The sequence below is a fragment of the Stegostoma tigrinum genome, chromosome 15 (assembly GCF_030684315.1).
Source record: "Stegostoma tigrinum isolate sSteTig4 chromosome 15, sSteTig4.hap1, whole genome shotgun sequence".
Lineage (NCBI taxonomy): Eukaryota > Metazoa > Chordata > Chondrichthyes > Orectolobiformes > Stegostomatidae > Stegostoma > Stegostoma tigrinum.
Window position 1 is genome coordinate 18,521,193 of NC_081368.1, and position 21,588 is coordinate 18,542,780.

Genomic DNA, 21,588 nt, shown 5'->3' on the forward strand with positions numbered 1-21,588 from the left:
CATTGGGAGCTGATTATTTAAGAGGCAGATGGATTTTGGTTTCAGTTCTGTGAAAGTTAGTTCCTTTTTTTTTAAACAGTTCAGAAAGTCCTATGGAACAGTGGCCTAAATACTTTATTTCCAAGAAAGCATGTGATTCAGTTAAGTTCTCAGCTAAACGCATGTAATGTTAATTTATGGAATGTTCATAATGTTGCATCTGCAACAAACAGGACAGACCAGAGGCGTTTGGGTTAGCTTTGACTCTGATTCAGCAGTTCAGAAGAGAATTTTCTTAGCCTCTAGCAGAAGAATCAAGTTTATTTTTAAAAATTTCAGAGACCAGTCATTATGATAGAAGGGATTTAGTTAAGGAAGACTCCAAGCTGTGAGAGTTTGAACAGAGGTGGAATTGAACCCAGGGCCCTCGAGCTGTAAAGCAGCAGCACTAACCACTAAGCCACTCTTTATGGCTCAGGTAACACACCTGAAATCCCCTGCCCTTATGACAAGTGGGACATAGTAAAGCCAGTAATTTTGAAAGCTAAAGGCAGTCTGGCTAATGGAAATGCTACTGTTTGTAAGGGAGGATCAGGGAACAAGAGAGGAGCTGAATCTTGTGCTCTCAATGGGGGCAGGCCTGGAGGTGAGAGAGTAGTTTCATGAGATGGGATGGTGGCGGACATGAACCACACTACCTTCTTGATTTTACGGGAATTATATTCTGAGTAGAAGGCTCAAGCTTGACCTTCCAATCCCAATGCTGATTGAGACCTGTGAATGGTCAATTAATTATTATATAAGGACATCTTCCTGCCATTTCCAGGAATAACCTCACTCCAGGTGGGCCTGCTGATAGGTGGGCTGCATGACTGACCAAAGAGTGTGAAGCACATCACCTGAGAGAGGAAGGAGGCATCAATAAAATGTGCTCAGTAGCTGATTGACGGTATTGGATATCCCACGTAGATGTGATGGTCAAAAAGACACAACGATGACTCTTCTTCCTCAGGCAGTTCAGGAGATTTGGCTTATCCAAGAGGTCTCTCACCAACTTTTACAGATGTGCAATTGAAAGCACACTGTGCAGGTGCAAAATAGCCTGGTATAGCAACAACTCTGCCTAGCACCATAAGAAACTACAAAAGGTTGTATTCACAGCTCAGAACATCATGGAAGCCAACCTTCCATCTATGGGCTCCATGTACATGGCTCATTGCCATGGAAAGGCTGCCAATCATCAATGACCCATCGCTCCCTGGTAATGATCTCCTACAACCTCTACAGTCAGGCAGAAGACACAGAATCTTGAACACATGCACCAGCAGGTTCAGGGACAATTTCTTCCTGACCGCTATTAGACTGATGAATGGACTCTCTAACTTCAAATAATCTTGCTATTGTTGATCTTGCCTACTGCAGGCCCTGTGTAATGTTACCTGTAGGTCTTTGTCTAAGTGTTTTTTTCACCCTCTGACCTGTACATCCTTGCTTACTATGATCTGTCTGTATTGCTCGTAAAAAAGGTTTTTCATTGTTCTTCGGTAGATGTGGTAATAAATCAAATCAAATCAATGGGCAAGGATCTGTTGGCTAGAGGACAGCCCCTGCCTGCTCTTGCTTCTGACACACCTGAAACCGCAACCACCACCTCTTCCTGTGACCCCCTAACCACAGAAGCAACTCCCTCATGACTAGGGCATCTAGGCTGCCCACACCCTCCCCACTCAGCCTCTAGAGAAAGACCCAGAGATATCTTGTAGATTGGTGATTGGAAGAACATTTCCTGAAAAGCCAATTTAGCTCTCTCACCACTTTTTCAGCAGCAAGCCATGCACACAAAGGAAACCAAAGATCCCACTGTAGGGGATGGCAAAGTTTTCAGAAACAAAGTATTCACACTTCCATGGTTAAAATCGGAGATAACACAGTGCGGAGCTGGAAGAACACAACAGTTCAGGCAGTATCAGAGGAGCAGGAAAGTTGATATTTCAGATCAGGGCCCTTCCATGGTTAAAATTATGTTTTGAGTATTTCTTAGCAATTTAGGGACGATATGTTAATATTTCAAGTACCTTTATTACAATGATACATGTTCTTCAGGCATTGCAAAATGGTTTGCTTGTGGAAATGATAATCACTGGTTTGATTAAAAAAATAGCACTTCAAATTCCCACTGACACAAACATTATCAAATGAATTCAATAGAAATTTGAATGTAAATTTAAATTTTCTTTTCTTTAAATTACAACTTGTGTTTGCCAAATACTGGAGACTTTTGGATTACTAGACAGAGCTATGTTACTAGCTATGTTACAATGATACAAGCAAGGGTTGAAGGAATGTGTTTTGGTGAAGTTCACTGCTATTTCACAGACTAACTGCTATTTTCTTTCTCCTTGCCAGAAATGCCACTGGGCTTTTTCTTGTCCACATATGGAAATGGAAGGAGGAGGGAAGCCAACATCCTCAGTGAATTTCCCAGCATCCCAAGGCTGCCATGAGAAGGATATTGGCAAAGGTCCTGGGAGATGAGTCATAACCCTCAGTTTCTCATAAGGAAGTGCGGGCATTTTGAGACCGCATCAGCTTCCATCTTTGGAATTTAACAAGCATACCTTTAGGAGTCTTTCCTTCCAGAAAGCTGTGGGTAGTCAATCAAAGAGAATACTCATGACCGACATTAATAGATTTTCAGCTCTAGAGCTGTGCCTGCCCGACATGGACAACAGTAGATCAATAAGGCAGCTCAACACTACCTTGACAAGGACGATTGGAGATGAACAACAATTGTTAGCCTTAGTGATCATGTCCCATAAATAAAAATAAAAACAAAGGCACAGCAAATCGGGCGATATAGTGAGAGAGGCATGAAAGGAAAGTTGATATCTACAAGTTTAGCTATGGTTTTAGTCATAGTCTTTATTCCCACTTTCCCTGAACTGTCAGGTTTACTCTGAACATCAGTAACCCATGACAGTTCTGACTAAAGAACATACCCAGTGTTCTTTATCAAAACAATGTGCTGCAAGAAAAAGGACTGCAAGAAAAATCTTGCCCCATAATGCTTACAATCACCAGTGAATCATAATCTGATAATCAGACCAGAACAAGTGATCAGCCTGCTTTATTACAACTTTCAACCGTTAATCAGGTGACCTCTTCCTTGAGCTACCTAACTGTGCTGTGAGGCATGGGCTTTATAACACTCTTTCAATACAAAGAAACTCTACTTTCAAACTCTTGACATTATCCAGTCTCCAGCAAATTATCATTTTGGATTTCATTTGAAAGGAAGAAATAGCTTTCTTTGAGGCTGTCCCCAGACCTGATTTTCTTCCCAGAGAAGAAGTTAAAGCAGAAGTTCTGTCCAATTCCCTTATCCTGTATCACATTCTCTTGGTTCATTGTTCATGAAGGGTGGGTGAGGTGTATGATCCCACAGAGCTAAGAAATGGAATGTGATGTAGTAGGGCATCAGTAAAAAGTCTGGTTCACTTTGTCTAATTTGGCCTCTGTTCATTAACCAAACCTTTCTAATTCACCCTTTAAAGAAACTTTGCATACTTGATTCAAAAACAATTTGCAGTATATTCAAGATTCTAATTACCCTTTGTGTGAGTCTATTTAATCGTCATCTGAAGTATTTTTTATGATAATTTCAATTCTGTTCCCACTTGTTACCAATCTTGCTGAGAAATAGAGCTAATCTATCCGTGTGCCACTAGACAGCCTACTCCTGCTTCTATTAGCTATGGTCACATGGCATGCATTATCTTAGTCTTTCATTATCTTGAAAACCTTCATCATGTGTGGGAATACCGATACCACATAGACTGCACTTGTTTAAATTGGTAACGCATTGCTATAGTTTGTCACAAATAGCAAAGCTGGCATCCCTTCAATGTATAAATAAATAAATATCCAAACAACTTTAAGATAATAAAATGTGAGGCTGGATGAACACAGCAGGCCAAGCAGCATCTCAGGAGCACAAAAGATGACGTTTCTGGCCTAGACCCGAAACGTCATCTTTTGTGCTCCTGAGATGCTACTTGGCCTGCTGTGTTCATCCAGCCTCACATTTTATTATATTGGATTCTCCAGCATCTGCAGTTCCCATTATCCAAGCAACTTTCTCATCTCTAGTTTCTACTCCAGGAAATTAAGTAACAATTGGAGGTACGACCTCTTCAATCCATCCCACCCATCCATCTAAAGTGTTCCCTGATGTTTCTCTATTTGTTGGCAAAATGTATTCAATTTGTTCTTAAAACCCACAAAGATCTCTTGCTTCATCACCAAAACCATCCTTTTAGTAACATGTTCCTGCTGCATCTCTAATTTGCTTTTCTTTCATTTCATACTTAAAGACAAAATAAAGACAAAAAAAGGCAATTTATCAGAATTAATCAGCCCGGTCTCACCACAGAACATTTTCAAACTCTACATGTTAGCACCAAAATGAATACCCAGACATCAGAATATTTGGTTTCGAAGTTTCCTCAATCACCATCAGTACTTTCACAAATAGGTTCAGTAATACTTACAGCAGACAAAGTGCATACGCTCCAACCACTGACTCGCTGCCTCTCACCAGGAAGCTCCCATCCATTCCAGCTTTAGCAAGCAGCTCCTCAGCTTGAGCTCGGCTAATGTCCAAGTGATACCATGGTGGACCTGCCGTAGCCATTCTGACTACACCCAGTTGAAACTGATCAGCAGAATCCTGAGAGAAAAGAAACAAGTCATCAGCAAGATATTAATGAATGTGTTTAAATAGATGTCAACTGGTACTATCATTGTTGATAGCACTGTTACTGCAGAGTAAGAAGGTTGTAGGTAGATGATTTGAGCACAAAATCTAGTTTACTGTTGGGGATGCTTTCTTCTCTTCCAGATGGATGCCAAAGATTTCATATCACAATTTCAAAGAACGACAGTGGAATTCTCCCTGGTGTCTCGGCTAATACTTATTCATCAATGAACATTACTGAGAGATTATCTGGTTATTTCAAAATAATTATTGGTACGCAAATTGGTTGTGCAGTTTCTTTGTATAAGTGTATGTATTACAAGAGTAGCAAGATACTTTGGGCCAGCCCCAGATCATGAAGGGTGCCATATAAATGCAAGTCTTTCTTTCTAACTTTCCAATGAATTGTATTTGATTTCATGTCCAATGTCTGCTCCTTGGGTGTGTATAACAATTTATATATGTATTTTGCCATGTCTCACCTCACAAAAAGTCTGTTTACAAAGAATTGGCCAGACCTCAGATGGCCAGTCAGCCTCCAGCAATGAGGAAGGGCCGAATGGCCTACTCCCATTCCTGCTTTCTATGTTTCTCAGGTTTGTTCATTGCTGCACACCTTGGAGGTCAGAGCCAGTATAAGCTCCTGTCAGTTTCTGGATATATCCAGTTGTTGCTGAATGATCTCCAATCCCTTACTCCTGGGACTGACCAAGAATCATTTTCAACATATCTTCTCATTGGCAGCCCCTTTGATCCAAGGCAGCAGGCACCAATATCCAACATACACCTGCTCTCAGCGCTCTTCCTATCTTTGGACTAACTTATCTTGCTGAGATCCAGAAAAATGATGCAGGAAAAATTGAAGGTAAAGGTTGAAAGCACTTCAGTTAAATTTTAATGCCTCAGCATGTCACAGGGAATGCAGTTTGAGATTTGAGATTGAGAGCAACTGTGACAGAGACCCAGCATTCTGATACACGTTGTGTCTGGGTCTGAGAGTATCTGAAAGGTTTAATATTCGATTGAACGGTGTAACCACTACACACTGTGATGATGTCAGAAGAGTTCGGTCTGAATAGTGTAGGAACCGCTAAGGGGATAGACCTAAGACTAGTGTGCTCCTCGTAGCAGTCTCTACAGTAAGACTAATCATATGCATGCTATTTATGAATAATCACAATATTACAATAATCTTCCCACTATTTACTGAATACGAATCTTCTGGTTAAGCTGGAAAGGTGGCTTTCCACACCCATTTTGAGTTTAAAGGAACGCACGCGTGAAAAAAACGAACACCTGGGAACATGAACACACACACATGAATGCAAACAAACACAAACACACATGGACACAAACATACACAACACACATACAAACACCCACATACAAACATAGGCACATACATGAACATATGCACGCACGCAACATTGTACATCCCCAATTCAATGCCTTCAGATGCATATGACTGAGCTCTAGAACACCCTCTCGAAGTTTCTCTTCCAGGCATCTTATGTGCAAAGTTGTTACTCTGAAGATTTGCCCTTCCTCTTGTGGCTAGACAGCTGGTTTGTGATACAGAGTGGCGCCACTAGTGTGGGTTCAGTTACCGCACTGCCTAAAGCAGCAAAGAAGGACACTCCTTCTCAACATTCCCTCACCCCACTTGCTGTGTGGTGACCCTCAGGTTAACGTGCCACAAGTTGTCTCTAATGGGAGAGCAGCCCTGTAGCCTGGTAAAACTTTACATTTACTTCTTACTGTTTTCTAGTTGGTCCCCACACTATAGGATAGAGTTCTTACCTCTTCAAAGCTATAACCCCTTCTTACCCATCGTCCAGCCTCTTGAACCCCAGCCCCTGCCTTGCACAACCTTCATGCCCCACCCCACTCCCCACACAACCACTTGTTAAAACTTCCAACACCAACTTGATCTGTTAACACAGCAAAGCTGCCAGCCATCCAGTTGAAAACACTGGAAGTCTTGCCTTAAAGTAATGAGCTCTGTTGTCAGGGTTACCTTGTTGTGAGGCAGTTTTCATGAGAGGGCCGTGAGAATAGGGTTTCCAACCTGAAGTCCCCAGAAATTGAAAACCAACCTCCAGGACCCTGCACTGCGTGACCCTGGAGAAAGACTTGGAGATGTGTCGCAATTCCTTCAGTGTCATTGGTTCAAATCCAGGGATTCCCTCCCAAAAAGCACTGTGGGTCTAACTACAGCATAGGCACTGCAGCAGTTTGAGAAGGTGGTGCACTGGCATCTTCTCAAGGGCAGCTTGGGAATGGCTTAGTCAACGATGCCCATATCTCATGAGTGATTTTTAAAAAATTATTGCTACATTAGAAATGCTCTTTCATTATTCTTTTAACGAGACAAATGATATTGGAGGAATAAACAAACTGCTAGTTTAATAGAGATTGTAGGAACTGCAGATGCTGGAGAATCTGAGATAACAAGGTGTAGCACTGGATGAACACAGCAGGCCAAGCAGCATCAGAGGAGCAGGAAGGCTGACATTTCGGGTCTGGACCCTCCTTCAGAAATACCGCTCGGCCTGCTGTGTCCATCCAGCTCTACACCTTGTTATCTCTGCTTGTCTAACAGTCAATTTTCATCCCTTGTGGCTAATAAACATTTTCACTTTCTTAGTAGAAGATCATAGAGCCCCTACAATGTGGAAACAGGCCCTTCGGCCCAATGAATCCACACTAAAACTCAGAGCATCCTACCCAGATCTACTCCCCTGCAAAAACCAAACAAATTGCAGATGCTGTAAATCAGGAACAAAAACAAAGTTGATGGAAAAGCTCAGCAGGTCTGGCAGCATCCTCAGAATGAAATGTTAACTCTGTTTTCTCCTCCACAGATGCTGCCAGACTTGCTGAGCTTTTCCAGCAGCTTTGTTTTTATCCCTATTCCCCTATAACACACCTTATCTACACATCCCTCAGCTCAATGGGCAATTTAGCATGGCCAATCCACCCAGCCTGTACGTCGTTGGACTGTGGGAAGAAATCAGAGCACCTGGAGGAAACCCACGCAGACACAGAAAGAACTTACAAACTCCACACAGAGGGTCACCTGGGGGTGGAATTGAACCTGGGTCACCTGGTACTGTGAGGCAGCAGTGCTAATCGCTGAGCCAACATGCCCACCAATTGGTGTAAAAAACCAGCATGTCACAAGGGTGAATATAATTGTCAACTAATGGCTGGGAACATGAGGGTAGGTCAAGTGATTAAACCTCTAGAAATGCATCCAAACGCATTTGACAACCCCACGCAAGGGAGTGGGCTTTGTCACCCCATATGATCCCCATAGGTTTTTCACAGTTCGCTCAGGTTACTCAATGTTTGTACAAAAAAAAACTGTTGAAACAGATGGGAACATTTAGATGAAATTTAATACAGAGGAATGCAGTGCAGCATTTTGAAAGGAAGACTGAGGAGAGGGGAAAATAAATCGAGTTGTGAAGGGCTGGTAAAAGAGCACCCCTCTGTAACTATAGGGGTGGAATATAAAGCAAGAAAATAGCAGACAAATTTTGTAAAACATCTTTGAGACCTCAGCTGGAGTACCACACTTTAGGATAAGTGACCAGGCCTTGGAGAGGGCCCCCATAATTTTTACAAGACTAGGATAAGGATGAGGGGCTTTATTTATCTGTAGAAATGGAAAAAAAATGTGGGAGTGTTCTTATTAAACTAAGGAGCGTTAAGGTTTCAAAGGAGAGGTTCAAAATATGTAAAGATGTGTGACAAAGTAAATAAGAAGAAGTTGTTTCCATTCTCGGGTTGGTCAGTTGTCAGGGGGCGCAATTAAAATGGTTAGTGAAAGAATGAGGGAGGAAAAGAATTTTTTCATGCAACCTGTTGTTATGACCAGGAATGCATTGTGTGAAGGGATGGTGGGGCTGATTCAACAGCAGTTTACAAATAGAAATTCATATAAAAGGAAACATTTGCAGAGATATGGAGAAAGAGCAGGGCTGTGCAACTAATTCTTTCAGACAGGCAGTGCAGACACAACGAGCCAAATGAATTCTTTTTGGGATGTATCATTCTGTAATCCTCTCATGGTTTGTGGCCCTTTTTTTCAAATATGTCACTGGCAGTAATGTTTTATGGTAATTATTTCCACTACTATTGCTGACTTGGCCTACAAGATTGTCACTTGTACATTGTCTGCTCAACAAATCATGGAAACGTAACAGTGAAACATAGGGAGAGGAAGAGGCCATTCAGCCCATCAAGCTAGGCTGCATTCAATATAATTATGGTTGATCATCCAACTCAGTATCCTATTCCCATTTTCACCCCATAACTTTCAATCCCTTGAACCCCAAGAACTAAGAATCCAGGTCAATATCCCATTTTGAATGGGCATCGGCTTGGCCAGAAATCAACCACAAGCTTCACATTACCTAACAGTGTCACCTGATTAAATCTCTCACCCTAAAAGTTGTGAATCTCAGAATGTATCAGATGCTGTTAGGTGGAGTTCAATGCCCGCTCCAGGCATGTTTGAGGGGTGGGACGTGGGGTGGTGGGTGGATGTCCGAACGATCAGGCAGTGGGCATTACAGAAGCGATCCCACTGCCTTCCTGCCTCACTCTGATTAATCCGTGGCTGGAAGGCTTGTGGTACTCAACCATCGACTAATGGGGCAGATTCATGATGCAAGGAGATATCCCAGATTTGCTGACAGATTCGTGGGTCTAGTAATAAGCCTGAATGAGGGACCCAACATCATGAGAGGGGGCTTGCTACGAGACAGGCACTTCAAAGCCATTTCCTCTCATCCCCATCTCTCACCTTTCCCACCTCCCTCCCATGCTGCTGGTGACCCTCTCCCACAGGCCTTACCCTGGTCTCACTCACCTTTCTCCGGTGATTCCTGTTGGAGGCCAAAGCATATTACTAGTACAGGCCCTGGTGACAATATTACAGTTATTAATGGACAACCATTGATGCCTGACTGGCCAGGCGCTCTTGAAGGCAGGTTTTCCACCCCCTCACTGGGACAAGTCCTTGAAATAAATGTCCCCATGAATGTGAGAGTCCTAGTGATAGGGTTCCTATTGGCAATTAGGCAATTCATTCCTATGTGGCACCTGGAAATCTGCTCCGTGGCAATATTGCCAGCTATTGTGATCAACAACACACCATACAGCCTGTAAATTCCACCAAATCTCTTCATCACAGAGACCTGCTTCCACTTTCATCATATAGGCCTGGTTCTACTTTCATTAAACCTCTGGACAGAGTTAGACCCAGACCCCACAGCCCATTCCACATAGGATTTCCCAACCAGAGCAAGGAAAGCTCCTTGAGCATCAGTTTGATTTGTGTAAGGTCAAGGTCATCCAATATGTAGCATGAGCCACGAGAAGTTACAGAATCATTACAGCACAGTAGGAGTCTATTTGGCCAGTTGCATGAATGCTGGCTCTCTGAATTGCCATGTTCAACCCCATTCTCCCACTTTTTTCTCTATAACCTTGCGCATTCTTCTTTTTTGAATAATAACTCTATTCTCTCCTGAATGTTCAAGCTTATTGTCTCATCAAATTCAACCTTGAGTGCTAAGTTTGGTCACAAAAGCGCAAGAGGAAAGTTCTCATTTACGACACATCGCTAAGAAAAGCCAAAGAGTTGATCCCAAATATCGAACATTGATTTGTGGGAAAATAATGGAAAGATCTAACTCTATCAGTCTGAGGGGCATGAAGAAACATTGAAGTTGAAACATTGAAAATGATGTGGAAAAGGTCAATCTGGAAAATAGCTACAAGCTGAATTGCGATAGTACAGCACAAGGACAATTTAAAACTCATAAAGAACAATCTTAGGACTATGAATTTTCTGCAATTAAAGAGTGACCGATTCATCTGGCTTTTCAGACAGAATATGGAAGGAAGAGCCCCGGAACCGCTTAACAAGCAAAGGGAGGCTGTGAGAGCAGCACTTTTGCATTTTTTAGATGGATGGATATGTTGCTCAAATAGCATTTGCTATATTTATGTGATTCTGCAAGCTTGCGGAAAGTACATTCAGAACTTTGCAAACAATAGTCTGGCATATCATAGACATAAAAGGCTTTGGACTTTGCACAGTGGAAAAAAAACAACAGACATTGTGATGTTGATCAAACCATTTCCTTTATCTTTTCCATCATGGTCAGCACGACAACAACTTAAATTTAGTTCCTTTCAAAGAGTGGAGGTACACACATTATTGACAGAAATAATAACACATAATTACGGCATTAAAGTATGAAATTTCAGAAATTCACAGCCTAAGAGTCTATTCAGCCATCATATTTGTGCCAACCAAAGAAAAGGGTCATCCACCTTTTGGCTTTTAGATATGGCATTGACAATACCTATCTAAGAGTTTTTAAAACACATTGAGTGTTTCTGCCTCTTCCACCATTTTAAGCTTGGAGCTCAGACCTCCATTACACTCTGGGTAAAAATGTTACTCCTCAACTTTGCACAAATCCTTCTACCAATTATTTTAAATCAATGCCCCCTGATATTGGGTCCTCTTCCAAGGACAACAGGTCTTTCCTAACCTTTTCTATCTATTGTGACAAAATTATGAGGAGAAACTTTGGAATGTGCTTTTAAGCCAATTATTTGAGATGTAGAACTGTAAGGTGCACACGATAGTTCATGCGATCATGGTTTGTCTCATGTCTTTTTGACTAAAATCAGACTGTTTCCAGTAGTTGAGTGGTCTATATCAAGATAACTAGAACATGAATTCCCAAAATAACGCAATGAACCTGCTATGTTGGACATTATGCAATATTCCCTATCCTATCCAATGCCGATGGGCCTCTACATTAAAGCAAACATAACATGGGAAATCATAGAATAAGCAAGATATCTCCAGGTTTTTTTAGTTCCTTAAGAACCATATTTTGGTCCAAATAGTCACTCTATTATTGTCCAGATGATGCCAGACCTACTGAGTATCTCCAGTACTTTCTATTTTTATTACAATTTACTCTACCTAATCCAAAATCCCAAAATCCTTCAGACCTCAAGCCCCACATGATTAATCCTTCACTGACTGCCTTAAATTACAAGAGAATTCATTACTTCCAGGACCCTCGGAGCTACGTTTCACATTCACTTTGTTCAGAGACCTCAAAGTGAATTGACCATCATGACATTGAGACAACCCCAATACACACATTCTTCCAATTCCTTTTAAATGTGGGAAGAAAGCAAAGTTAACATTTTGAGGCCACCTCCTTCTGAAGGGTTCTGATGAAGAAACATTGAAGTTGAAACATTAACCCTGTTTTCATCCTACAGATGCTGACAGGCCTGTTGCGTTTCATCAGTAATTTTTGCTTCTGTTTCAGATCTCTAACATCTGCAGTTCTTTGCTTTAATCTTTGTAAGTGAAGCTGTCTTGTTTAACACAGACAAGAATGAGCTCTGGCTCAGACTACCTTTAAATGCACACAACGGACAGGCCTCTGCAAGCAAGCAGACAATTTAACATCCTTATCCAAAAATGGAAGGCAACAGAAACAAATAACTACATTTTAAAACTACTGTTTTAAAATCTGTTATTGGATATGCATTAAAATAATTTTTAAAGGATTTGATGGCAGAGCATTTAGAAACGCATGAAATAATGAAGCAGAGTCAGCACGCTTTCACTAGGGGGAAACTATGCCTGACAAATTTATTACAGGCCTTTTAGGATGTATCAAGTGGGATAGATAAAGGAGAACCAGTAGTTGTAATACAGTTGAATTCCTAAAAAAATTGATAAGGCACCACACATCAGGCTAATTAATAAGATGAAAGCCTATGCTGTTGGCGTAGTAAATTAGCTTGGATAGAAGATTGGCTAACTAATAGAAGACAGAGAGTTGGTTATAAGTAGGAATTTTCAGGATGGCCACTGGAATGCCACTGTAGTCAGTGCTGGGGCACAATTACTTACAATACACATTAATGAATTCTATGATGGAAGTGGATGTATTATAGCCAAGTTTGTGGAGGAGACAAAGGAAAATGGGATTGTGGGAAGGTTAGCAGTGCAGATGGCACATAGATTCTCCAACAGAATATAGATATGTCAAGTGAGTGAGAAAAACCTTTGCAGATGGAATATACTATGGGAAAATGTGAGATTATGTATTTTGGCAGGAAGAATCGAAGAGCTGAAAATTATTTAAATCAGGATAGACTGCAGAGAACTGCAGCATTAAAGATTTCAGGTTTGCATTGCATGAATCACAAACAGATCAGTAAGTAATAGGGACAGCAAATGAACTGTTGTTCTTTATTTCAAAAGGGATGCAATATAAAAATAGGGAGGTCTTGCTAAAACTATACAAGGCCACAGCTGGAATACTGCAAACAGTTTTTGTTCCTTTATCTAAGGAAAGGTGCACTGACATTAGAGGCAGTCTACAGAAGGGTCATTAGATTGATCCCAGACATGCAGGTGTGCCTTCTGAGAAATGGTTGATCAGGTTGGGCCTGTAACCATTGAAGTTTAGGAGATTGAGAGGAAACCTCATTGAAATATATGTGATTCCTATGGGCCTTGGCAGGGTATAGAGTGAGAGGTTGCTTCAACTTGTGGATGTGTCTACAAGCAGGCCACATAACCTTAGAGTAATGATGATGTGGAGGTGCCAGTGTTGGACTGGGGTGGACAAAGTCAGAAATCACATGACATGAGGTTATAGTGCAACAAGTTTGTTTGAAATCACAAACCTATGAGGCGCTGCCACTTCACCTGATGAAGGAGCAGCGCTTAGAAAGCTTGTGATTTCAAATTAACCTGTTGGATTATAATCTGGCGTCATTTGACGTCTGTTAAAGTAAGGAGTAAGACAAATATGAGGAGGATTTTTTTCTCTCAGTGGGTGGTAAATCTGGCATTAGTGGCTGGAGAGGGGTGTTGAAGGTGGGTCTTTAAGTACCTTCAAGACTAAGATTAACAAATCTATAATCAGTAATAGAATCAAGGGTTGTAGTATGGAAACAGGGAAGTAGACTTGACGATTTTCAGGTCAACCATGATGGTACAACAGAACTGATGGGGTAAATGGTCTACATATGTTCCTACACCTTCTGATTTTACGATTCAAAATCTGGCATCTTGATTATGAAGTTAGTGACTAAATCAAGTGAGCAATCAAGTCAACTGAAACCCAACTTCAAAATAAATGAAAGATCGTTGGTCTTTTACTAAAGGCATATAAGGCTACCCAAATTGATTGAAAAAAAACACTATCAAACCTGTATCATGTGAACCGGATAATAAAGTAGATTAATATGAAGTATCTACTGTAAAAGATATTTAAGAGGAACATGAAAGAAACTGTCCAGGCAGTGTCCGAAAGGCAAATAATTACAGTTCCAATTATTTGACTTTTTGCTGTTGGTCTGTTTAAGCCTAAAGCGATGCAAGGATGCAGTTAGGGCTAGGCTTTTACAATAGATTAAATTTATTTGAAACAATAATAATGAGAAGTAACATAAAGCAAATAATGAGAAGTAACATAAAGTCAAAACATTGATTTGTTTAACTTAACAGCAGATTTCAAAGTCTGGATATTCCACTCGGCCCGTTTCACCACTAGGACCATATGGGTGAAAGACTGTCACCTCTCACTCTGCTAACTACTATCTCTAACTTCCCGACCCACTCACCACTTCACTAGTCTATGAAGCCAGAGTGCTTTCTCCACATGTTTTAACTTCCACTGTATCTAATTATAGCAGGAAGCGTACCAGGAAGGGTCTCAAGTGATGAAATAGCTGTGATGGTATTTTGCTACATAGGTAACAACAACCTGTTACGATGGGCTCCAAATGGGTCAACTTGACTGCCCAGAACTTCAATCCCTTCATTTTAAAACTTGGTACACTGTTTTCTCTGGATTGCTGAAGGTTTGAAGGGTGGCCTTATAGAGATTTATGAAATCATGAGGGGTACAGATAAGGTGATTAGCCAAGATATATTCCCCAGGGTAGGGAAGTCCAAAAGTTGAGGGCATAAGTTTAAGGTGAGAGTAAGAAAATTTAACAGGAAAACAGGGTTCTGAGGGGCAATGTTTTCACAAAGAGGTTGGTGCATACATAGAACGATCTGCCGAAGGAGTGGTAAAGACGAGTACAATTATAACATTTAAAAGACATTTGGACAGGTACATGGATAGGAAAGGTTTGGAGGGATATGAGCCAAATGCAGGTCAATAGGACTAGTTCAGTTTAGGAAACCTGATCTTAATGGACGAATTGAGCTGAAAGGCCTGTTTCCATGTTGTATGAATATATGACTCCGTAACTGTATAACACAGGACAGTAGAAATGGAAGATATCAACCAGGCTGTCAAATATATAAACCAAGTGGTGTCGGCATTCACAATTCCTATCTATGAAGTGCATTTCAAAATTTGTGAAGCTCAATAATTAAGGGGTCAAAATCACTTTGAGTTGGATAGGTTTTCCACTGGTATTAATTTCTGACTGTTGGTTCTGAATGTTGAGTAGAACTTAAGGTCACTGCTGCAGTATCTATTCATGTATTAACAGCAATTAAGTGAAATCTGATGCCCTCATGATATGATCTTTAACAGAAAATCAAAAAAGGATAGTTTATTTTATCCTTTGCAGTTCTTCCTGCTCCTTAAAACACCATCAATGCTGGCAGATTTGTGTGCATTGGCCACTTATCTGAGTAACCATTCATCGTGCCTGATCTGAGTAACCAATTTTCAAGCAGAGGGTATCATAAGTACTTTCCATGTATGGACATTCTCTGGTAAGGTGGTGGGGTGACATCAACAGACAATAGTTATGGAATCAAACGCTGAGGAAGGCCATTCAGTCCCTCAGGTCTGTGTCAATCCTGGCAGTTCATTTTTCTTCTACTTCAAAGTTGCGTGTACCAATTATAGTGTTCCTGTCACTGCCATAATTGTAATCAGCTAACTCAGCATTGACCAGACGTAAGGAATCTGGGAATCTCCAGTTTGCAGTTTAAAACTTGATAATCTTGAAGAATCAATGGTGAAGCCCCAAGTAGTGTGAGGTGATGCACTTGGTAGGAGTAACCGGAAGGCAAAGTACTGGGCTAATGGTAAGATTCTTAGCAGTGTAGATGAGCAGAGAGATCTCGGTGTCCATGTACACAGATCCTTGAAAGTTGCCACCCAGGTTGACAGGGCTGTTAAGAAGGCATACAGTGTTTTAGCTTTTATTAATAGAGGGATCAAGTTCCAGAACCAAGAGGTTATGGTGACGCTGTACAAAACTTTGGTGCGGCTGCACTTGGAGTATTGTGTACAGTTCTGGTCACCGCATTATAAGAAGGATGTGGAAGCTTTGGAAAGGGTGCAGAGGAGATTTACTAGGATGTTGCCTGGTATGGAGGGAAGGTCTTATGAGGAAATGCTGAGGGACTTGAGGCTGTTTTCATTAGAGAGAAGAAGGTTGAGAAGTGACTTAATTGAAACATATAAAATAATCAGAGGGTTAGATAGGGTGGATAGGGAGAGTCTTTTTCCTAGGATGGTGACAGCGAGCACGAGGGGGCATAGCTTTAAATTGAGGGGTGAAAGATATAGGACAGATGTCAGAGTTAGTTTCTTTACTCAGAGAGTAGTAAGGGAACTCTATGTTCTATGAGGTAGATCTCAATGGTATAGAATCGTGTCAAACTGGTGATGGGGAATCGTCAGCCCACACCACATTGCTCCCAGTATTTTTAGCTCCATCAAAGTCAAGGAAAATTCTCCATTATCTGTTTTACACCATCACGCAGAGTCACAAAATACCCGAGTCAGTTTTCATTAAGTCATAAACAGCGAGATTAGCGTACAAACTGACAATCAAAATACTTTTATTGAAAAACATGTATCACCAAAATCATGCAAAATAAAAACCAAACAATAAAAAAATCACAAAGCAATCATGGAAAAATATGAAATTAACACCAATTTAATGAGTGTTATATAAGTGAAAGAGCACTGTGCATGAATTGCACTTCACCAAATGGCTACTTGGTGAGAGATTGAGCATTGACCATCAAAACATTCTTTATTAAAATAAAAAGACAAAAGTCTAGCAACTCAACATTCTTGCCCAAATGCAAGTAACCCACAGCAGAATATGTCATACCCCATCCAAACCCTGACGCCGATGAACAATCGTTATTGATCAACATGGTGGGTGATTGGGGCGAACATCTTTGTTACTTTGAGAATGCAACATGTCTGATACTTATCTCGACAACATTATCTACTTCAAACACGGACTGTTTTATTCTAAGAAGCCAGTGAAACAGGAACACAAGAGCCAGTCTGACAACCATCTGATGTTAAAAGTCTGAAATGAAGCATATTCATTAAACCTAGTTTGAACATAAATAGTATTTTCCATTCTTTCATGTCTCTTATCTAAAACTAAATGTATGTAGCGAGAGTTTCTCAAAACACCACTCTTTGCAATGAAGCCATGCACCTACCCTTTTGGCCTGTTACTTGCTTGGAGTTTAAGCTTTGGACACTCCTCTGTTGCTGCAGCTTCCGAGGAGATAGCCTTGTCTGTCTGCCCTGTTGCTTCAATCATGAGCTCTCCTGCATGCCTGCACTTTGTGCTGTTCACTGCCTGCCCTGTGTGTCACACAGGCCCTCCGGTGGTGGGACTCCTCAGTGGCAGCGATCAGCAATCGCTTCCTTGGTGTGAGAAAAGCAATGCAAGTAGATGTGAGCTTTGAAAGGGGATGTGTGTCATTCCTATGTTGAATTGAAAATCATGTGATCTCTAATTAAAACTATTAAATCTGCAGTGCTTAACTTCCCAAGCTGTTTTTATAAATAAGATATAAGCCAATTCACTTTGAACACATTGAAATGATTAGGGTCCTGATGTTTCACAGCACAAAGGAGGAAACTTGAGGTTGGCTAATAGAAAGGGATGTTTCTTGTCTGCACTGGAGTAAAATGATTTTGCAGACAGGTGAATGAACAAGAAAGTGCAGAATGGGGAATGGAGTGGTGTGGCAGCAATACAAAGTGGCAACTCTTAGTGATGGAGGACATTAAGGATGGCAGGTGAAAGGGAGAAGAGACGTGGATCAGCACTCTATACCCTTAGGCCCCTTGAAAAACATGTGGGAAAATGTGGACCAGAATGTGAGTAAAGTCCAACAATGTATAAGACAGAAACAAGTTAGCAGAACAAATATATACGGATGTTCAAAGCTGCCCCATGACAATGGAAAATACCAGTCATTGCTTTCAAACAAAAAGCTTATCAGAAGGCTATTGGAGATATTAAAAATAAACAACATTGAGCTAATATCTACAATAGCAAGTGGAGGAGTTGGCTACATTGGTTTTAATTTGGTGGAAGCAGTAAATGGATCTAGTGTTGGGCAGACTGAAAGCAAAAAAAAATTTTATACAAAAGAGTTTTACAGTCAACACGATAGGAAACGTGACAAACAGGAAGTTTGTACGAGTTGTAAGAGTTTTGACTTGTTTCAACTTCAAGTGGTACCACGCCCATTGATTAGGAAAATATGCTGTTTTATACCAGTTAGGTTTTTTTGCAACAGGTATACTCTGACCACACAGAATAGATTGCCGGGTCTCTCAGTGATAAGCAGGAAGGCAGGGTAACATGGTCCACATTAATCTAAATGCGTGTTTCCGTTGAGCATTTCTCAGCCATTAAGACAGATGGTACTGCTGTTCACTTTTAGTCTTTGACAGAATTCAGCCAGCAATTACACAAACCCAAACACCTCCCATTGTCATCCGATACAGCAGGAAATGGAATCTCTGCCATCAATGCTATCCCACAACACAAGCGTGGCACTGCAGGAATCCTGAAATAGACTCCCCCAAACTGCCAACACCCTCCACCATCATTCCTTCATTCCTTGTTCCATTTGACATTCAACAATAATGACACACAAGTTTTATTGGGAAGTTTGATTCAAGGTTTTTGTGATTATTTTTTAAAGGAAACCATAATGAACCTACAACTTGAGATTTTGTTACCCTGGTGACCAATAAAGTGCTTGCAACAATGTTGAACCTTGCTTTCCCATTGACTGTTGCTTGGTTCTCTCCCTGTGGCTTTGTGTCTGTACTAAATTGAAGACTTCCCTTCAGCTGAGTCTGTAAATTGAAATTAGCAGAAGCATTCATAGAGTCCCTACAGTGTGGAAACAGGCCCTTCAGCCCAACAAGTCCACACCAAATCTCAGAGCATTCCACCTGGACCCAGACCCATCCCGCTATAACCCACCTAATCTACACCTCCCTGAACACCACAGGCAATTTAGCATGGCCACTCCACCTAAACTGCACATCTTTGGGCTGTGGGAGGAAACCCACACAGACATGGGGAGAATGTGCAAACTCCACACTGACAGTCACCTGAGGGTGGAATCAAACCCAGGTCCCTGGCACTGTGAGGCAGCGGCACTAACCACTGTGCCAGTCTTCTTAAAGCCTCCCGGGTGGGGAATTGAACCCTGGTCACCCACGTGACAGGGATACTAACCACTATACTACTGAGGACAGCACGTGGCTGCCCCTGCCCATAAGAAGAAGGCTACACCTAGATTTGAACTCGGATCCCAGAGTTCAGAAACCAGATGCTCACTGTTACACCATGGTAACAGAGCCAAATGGCAAAAGTATGGCAAAAATAATATGAGCCTGATATGTCTGGCTGAGAGAGCAAAGTGCAAAGTCAACAAGGCAAGGGAATGCGAGGCAGGGATATTGAGAATAATGCAGCACAGGAACAGGCCGTTCGGCCCTGCAAGCCTGCATTAACTCTTCTGCTTTTATACTAAACTTGTAGTCCCTCCATTCCTTTTCTACTCATGTATTTGCCCAGGTGCTTCTTGAATGCTGCTACAGTGTCTGCTTCCTCTGGCCACACATTCCAGGTACTCACCACCCTTTGTGTGAGAAACCTACCCTCCCCCATCACCCCCACCCCACTCACCTTGAACCTGTGTCCCCTACTAATTGACCTCTCTACCCTGGGAAAAAGCTTCATCCTTTCCACTCTATCCATGCCATTCACAATCTTATAAACTTCTATTAGGTCGCCCCTCAACCTCTTGCATTCCAGTGAAAACAAACCCAGTCTATCCAACGTTTTTCATAGCCAAAATACCCATATTAGGTGACATCCTGGTAAACCTTTACCGTAACCTCTCCAAAGCATCCACATCCTTCTGGTGGTGTGGTGGCCATAACTGTATGCAATATTCCAAATGTGGCTACCTACAGTTCTATAAGGCTGCAGCATAACTTTCCAAATCTTATACCCAATGCCCTTTCCAATGAAAGCAGGCATGTCATAGGCCTTTTGTATTACCATATCTATCCGTGCTGCCACCTTCAGTGATCTGTGGACTTGCACACAAAGATCCCTCTACATATCAATACTCCTAAGGGTTCTGCCATTCACTGTACAATTTCCACCTGTACTTGATGTTCCAAAATGCATCACCTTGCATTTGTCTGGACTAAACTACATCTGCCACTTTTCTGCCCATACCTCTAATTGATTTATGTCCTGCCATATCCTCTGAAAATCCCCCTCAATAACTGCAACTCCACCAATCTTTGGTTCATCCACAAAACTTGTTAATTAGACCAGCCACATCTTCTTCCAAATCATTTATCTAGACCGCAAACAGCTGAGGTCCCAGCACTGATCCCCATGGAACACCACTAATCACAAGCCTCCATTCCTAAAAGCAACTTTCCACCACCATCCTCTGTCTCCTGTGAGTAAGCCAGCTCTGGCAGTTCACATCTGATACCGTGTACCATCAGAAACAAAAATAGGAGCTGTTGGAAAATCACAGCATGTCTGGCAGCATCTGTGAAGTGAAATCAGATTTAACGTTTTGGGTCTTCTCCTCAGAGCCAAACTCAAAATGTTACCTCTGATTTCTCTTCATAGATGCTGCCAGACATGCTGTGATTTTCCAGCAACTTCTGTTTTGCTTCTGACGTACGGCATCCGCTGCTCTTTTGTTTTTTACCACGTGTCTTCACCCTTTGTACCAGCTTACCATGACCGACCTTGTCAAAGGCATTTTTGAAGTCCCTTAGACAACATCAACCACATTTCCCTTATCCACCATCTCCTTCGCCTCCTCAAACACTCAATCAAGTTCGTGAGGCACGGCCACCCCAACACTAAACCATGCTGTCTACTGCTAATAAGCTCCTTTGTAATATGTCTATACAGTTTGGTCAAAGTGAATGAGTGTTGTGACGGTAACAGCCCAGAGATACAGCCTGTTCCAGTCCTTGAGTTGGGTGTGTGCACCTTCCTGCAACATTGCAATGATAGTTGACAGTGCAGCCCAAGTTGCAGCATTGAAGTATAGAACAGTCCTCTAAGTGGATCAAAGATATGCCGTACAGATTCTTTGAGGCTTTTGCATGTCTGATGCCAATATCCATGAGCATGGGGCCCACTTGACCAATGCCCAGGTAGCATGCCCTGAGATGTTGGAGTTCAGGATCCAACATTAAGGCCATTTGTGGTAAGTATCAGCCGAAATCTGCCAGATTGCCACTTTAGTTTCCATGCTGAGCTTTCTTCATGCCTAGCTTAGTAAGATAGAAGAATGATTATCAATGAAGCGAGTTTGGCTGTCAACAAGGCCTTGAACAAACTATCATTGAGCTTAAGTAGCAACTGTCTACTGCCTAGAGAGAAACATGTAAAGGATGGAGCAAATGCTCTGGATGACAAGATGGGCCTCATGAGAATTTTTGTTGAATTCTGCCACATGTCTCACCACAGCCCACATTGCT

General features: G+C 41.6%; 1 protein-coding gene across 1 annotated transcript in view; it reads right to left on the reverse strand.

The window, feature by feature from the left end:
• Positions 1-21,588, reverse strand: part of LOC125459021 (phosphatidylinositol 3,4,5-trisphosphate 5-phosphatase 2-like) — a 182,802-nt gene that overhangs the window by 128,254 nt on the left and 32,960 nt on the right. Inside the window, exon 2 of the mRNA XM_048544898.2 lies at positions 4,530-4,708. Coding sequence (XP_048400855.1) covers positions 4,530-4,672 — 143 coding nt within the window. The 5' untranslated portion in view covers positions 4,673-4,708. The remainder of the gene's footprint in view (positions 1-4,529; positions 4,709-21,588) is intronic.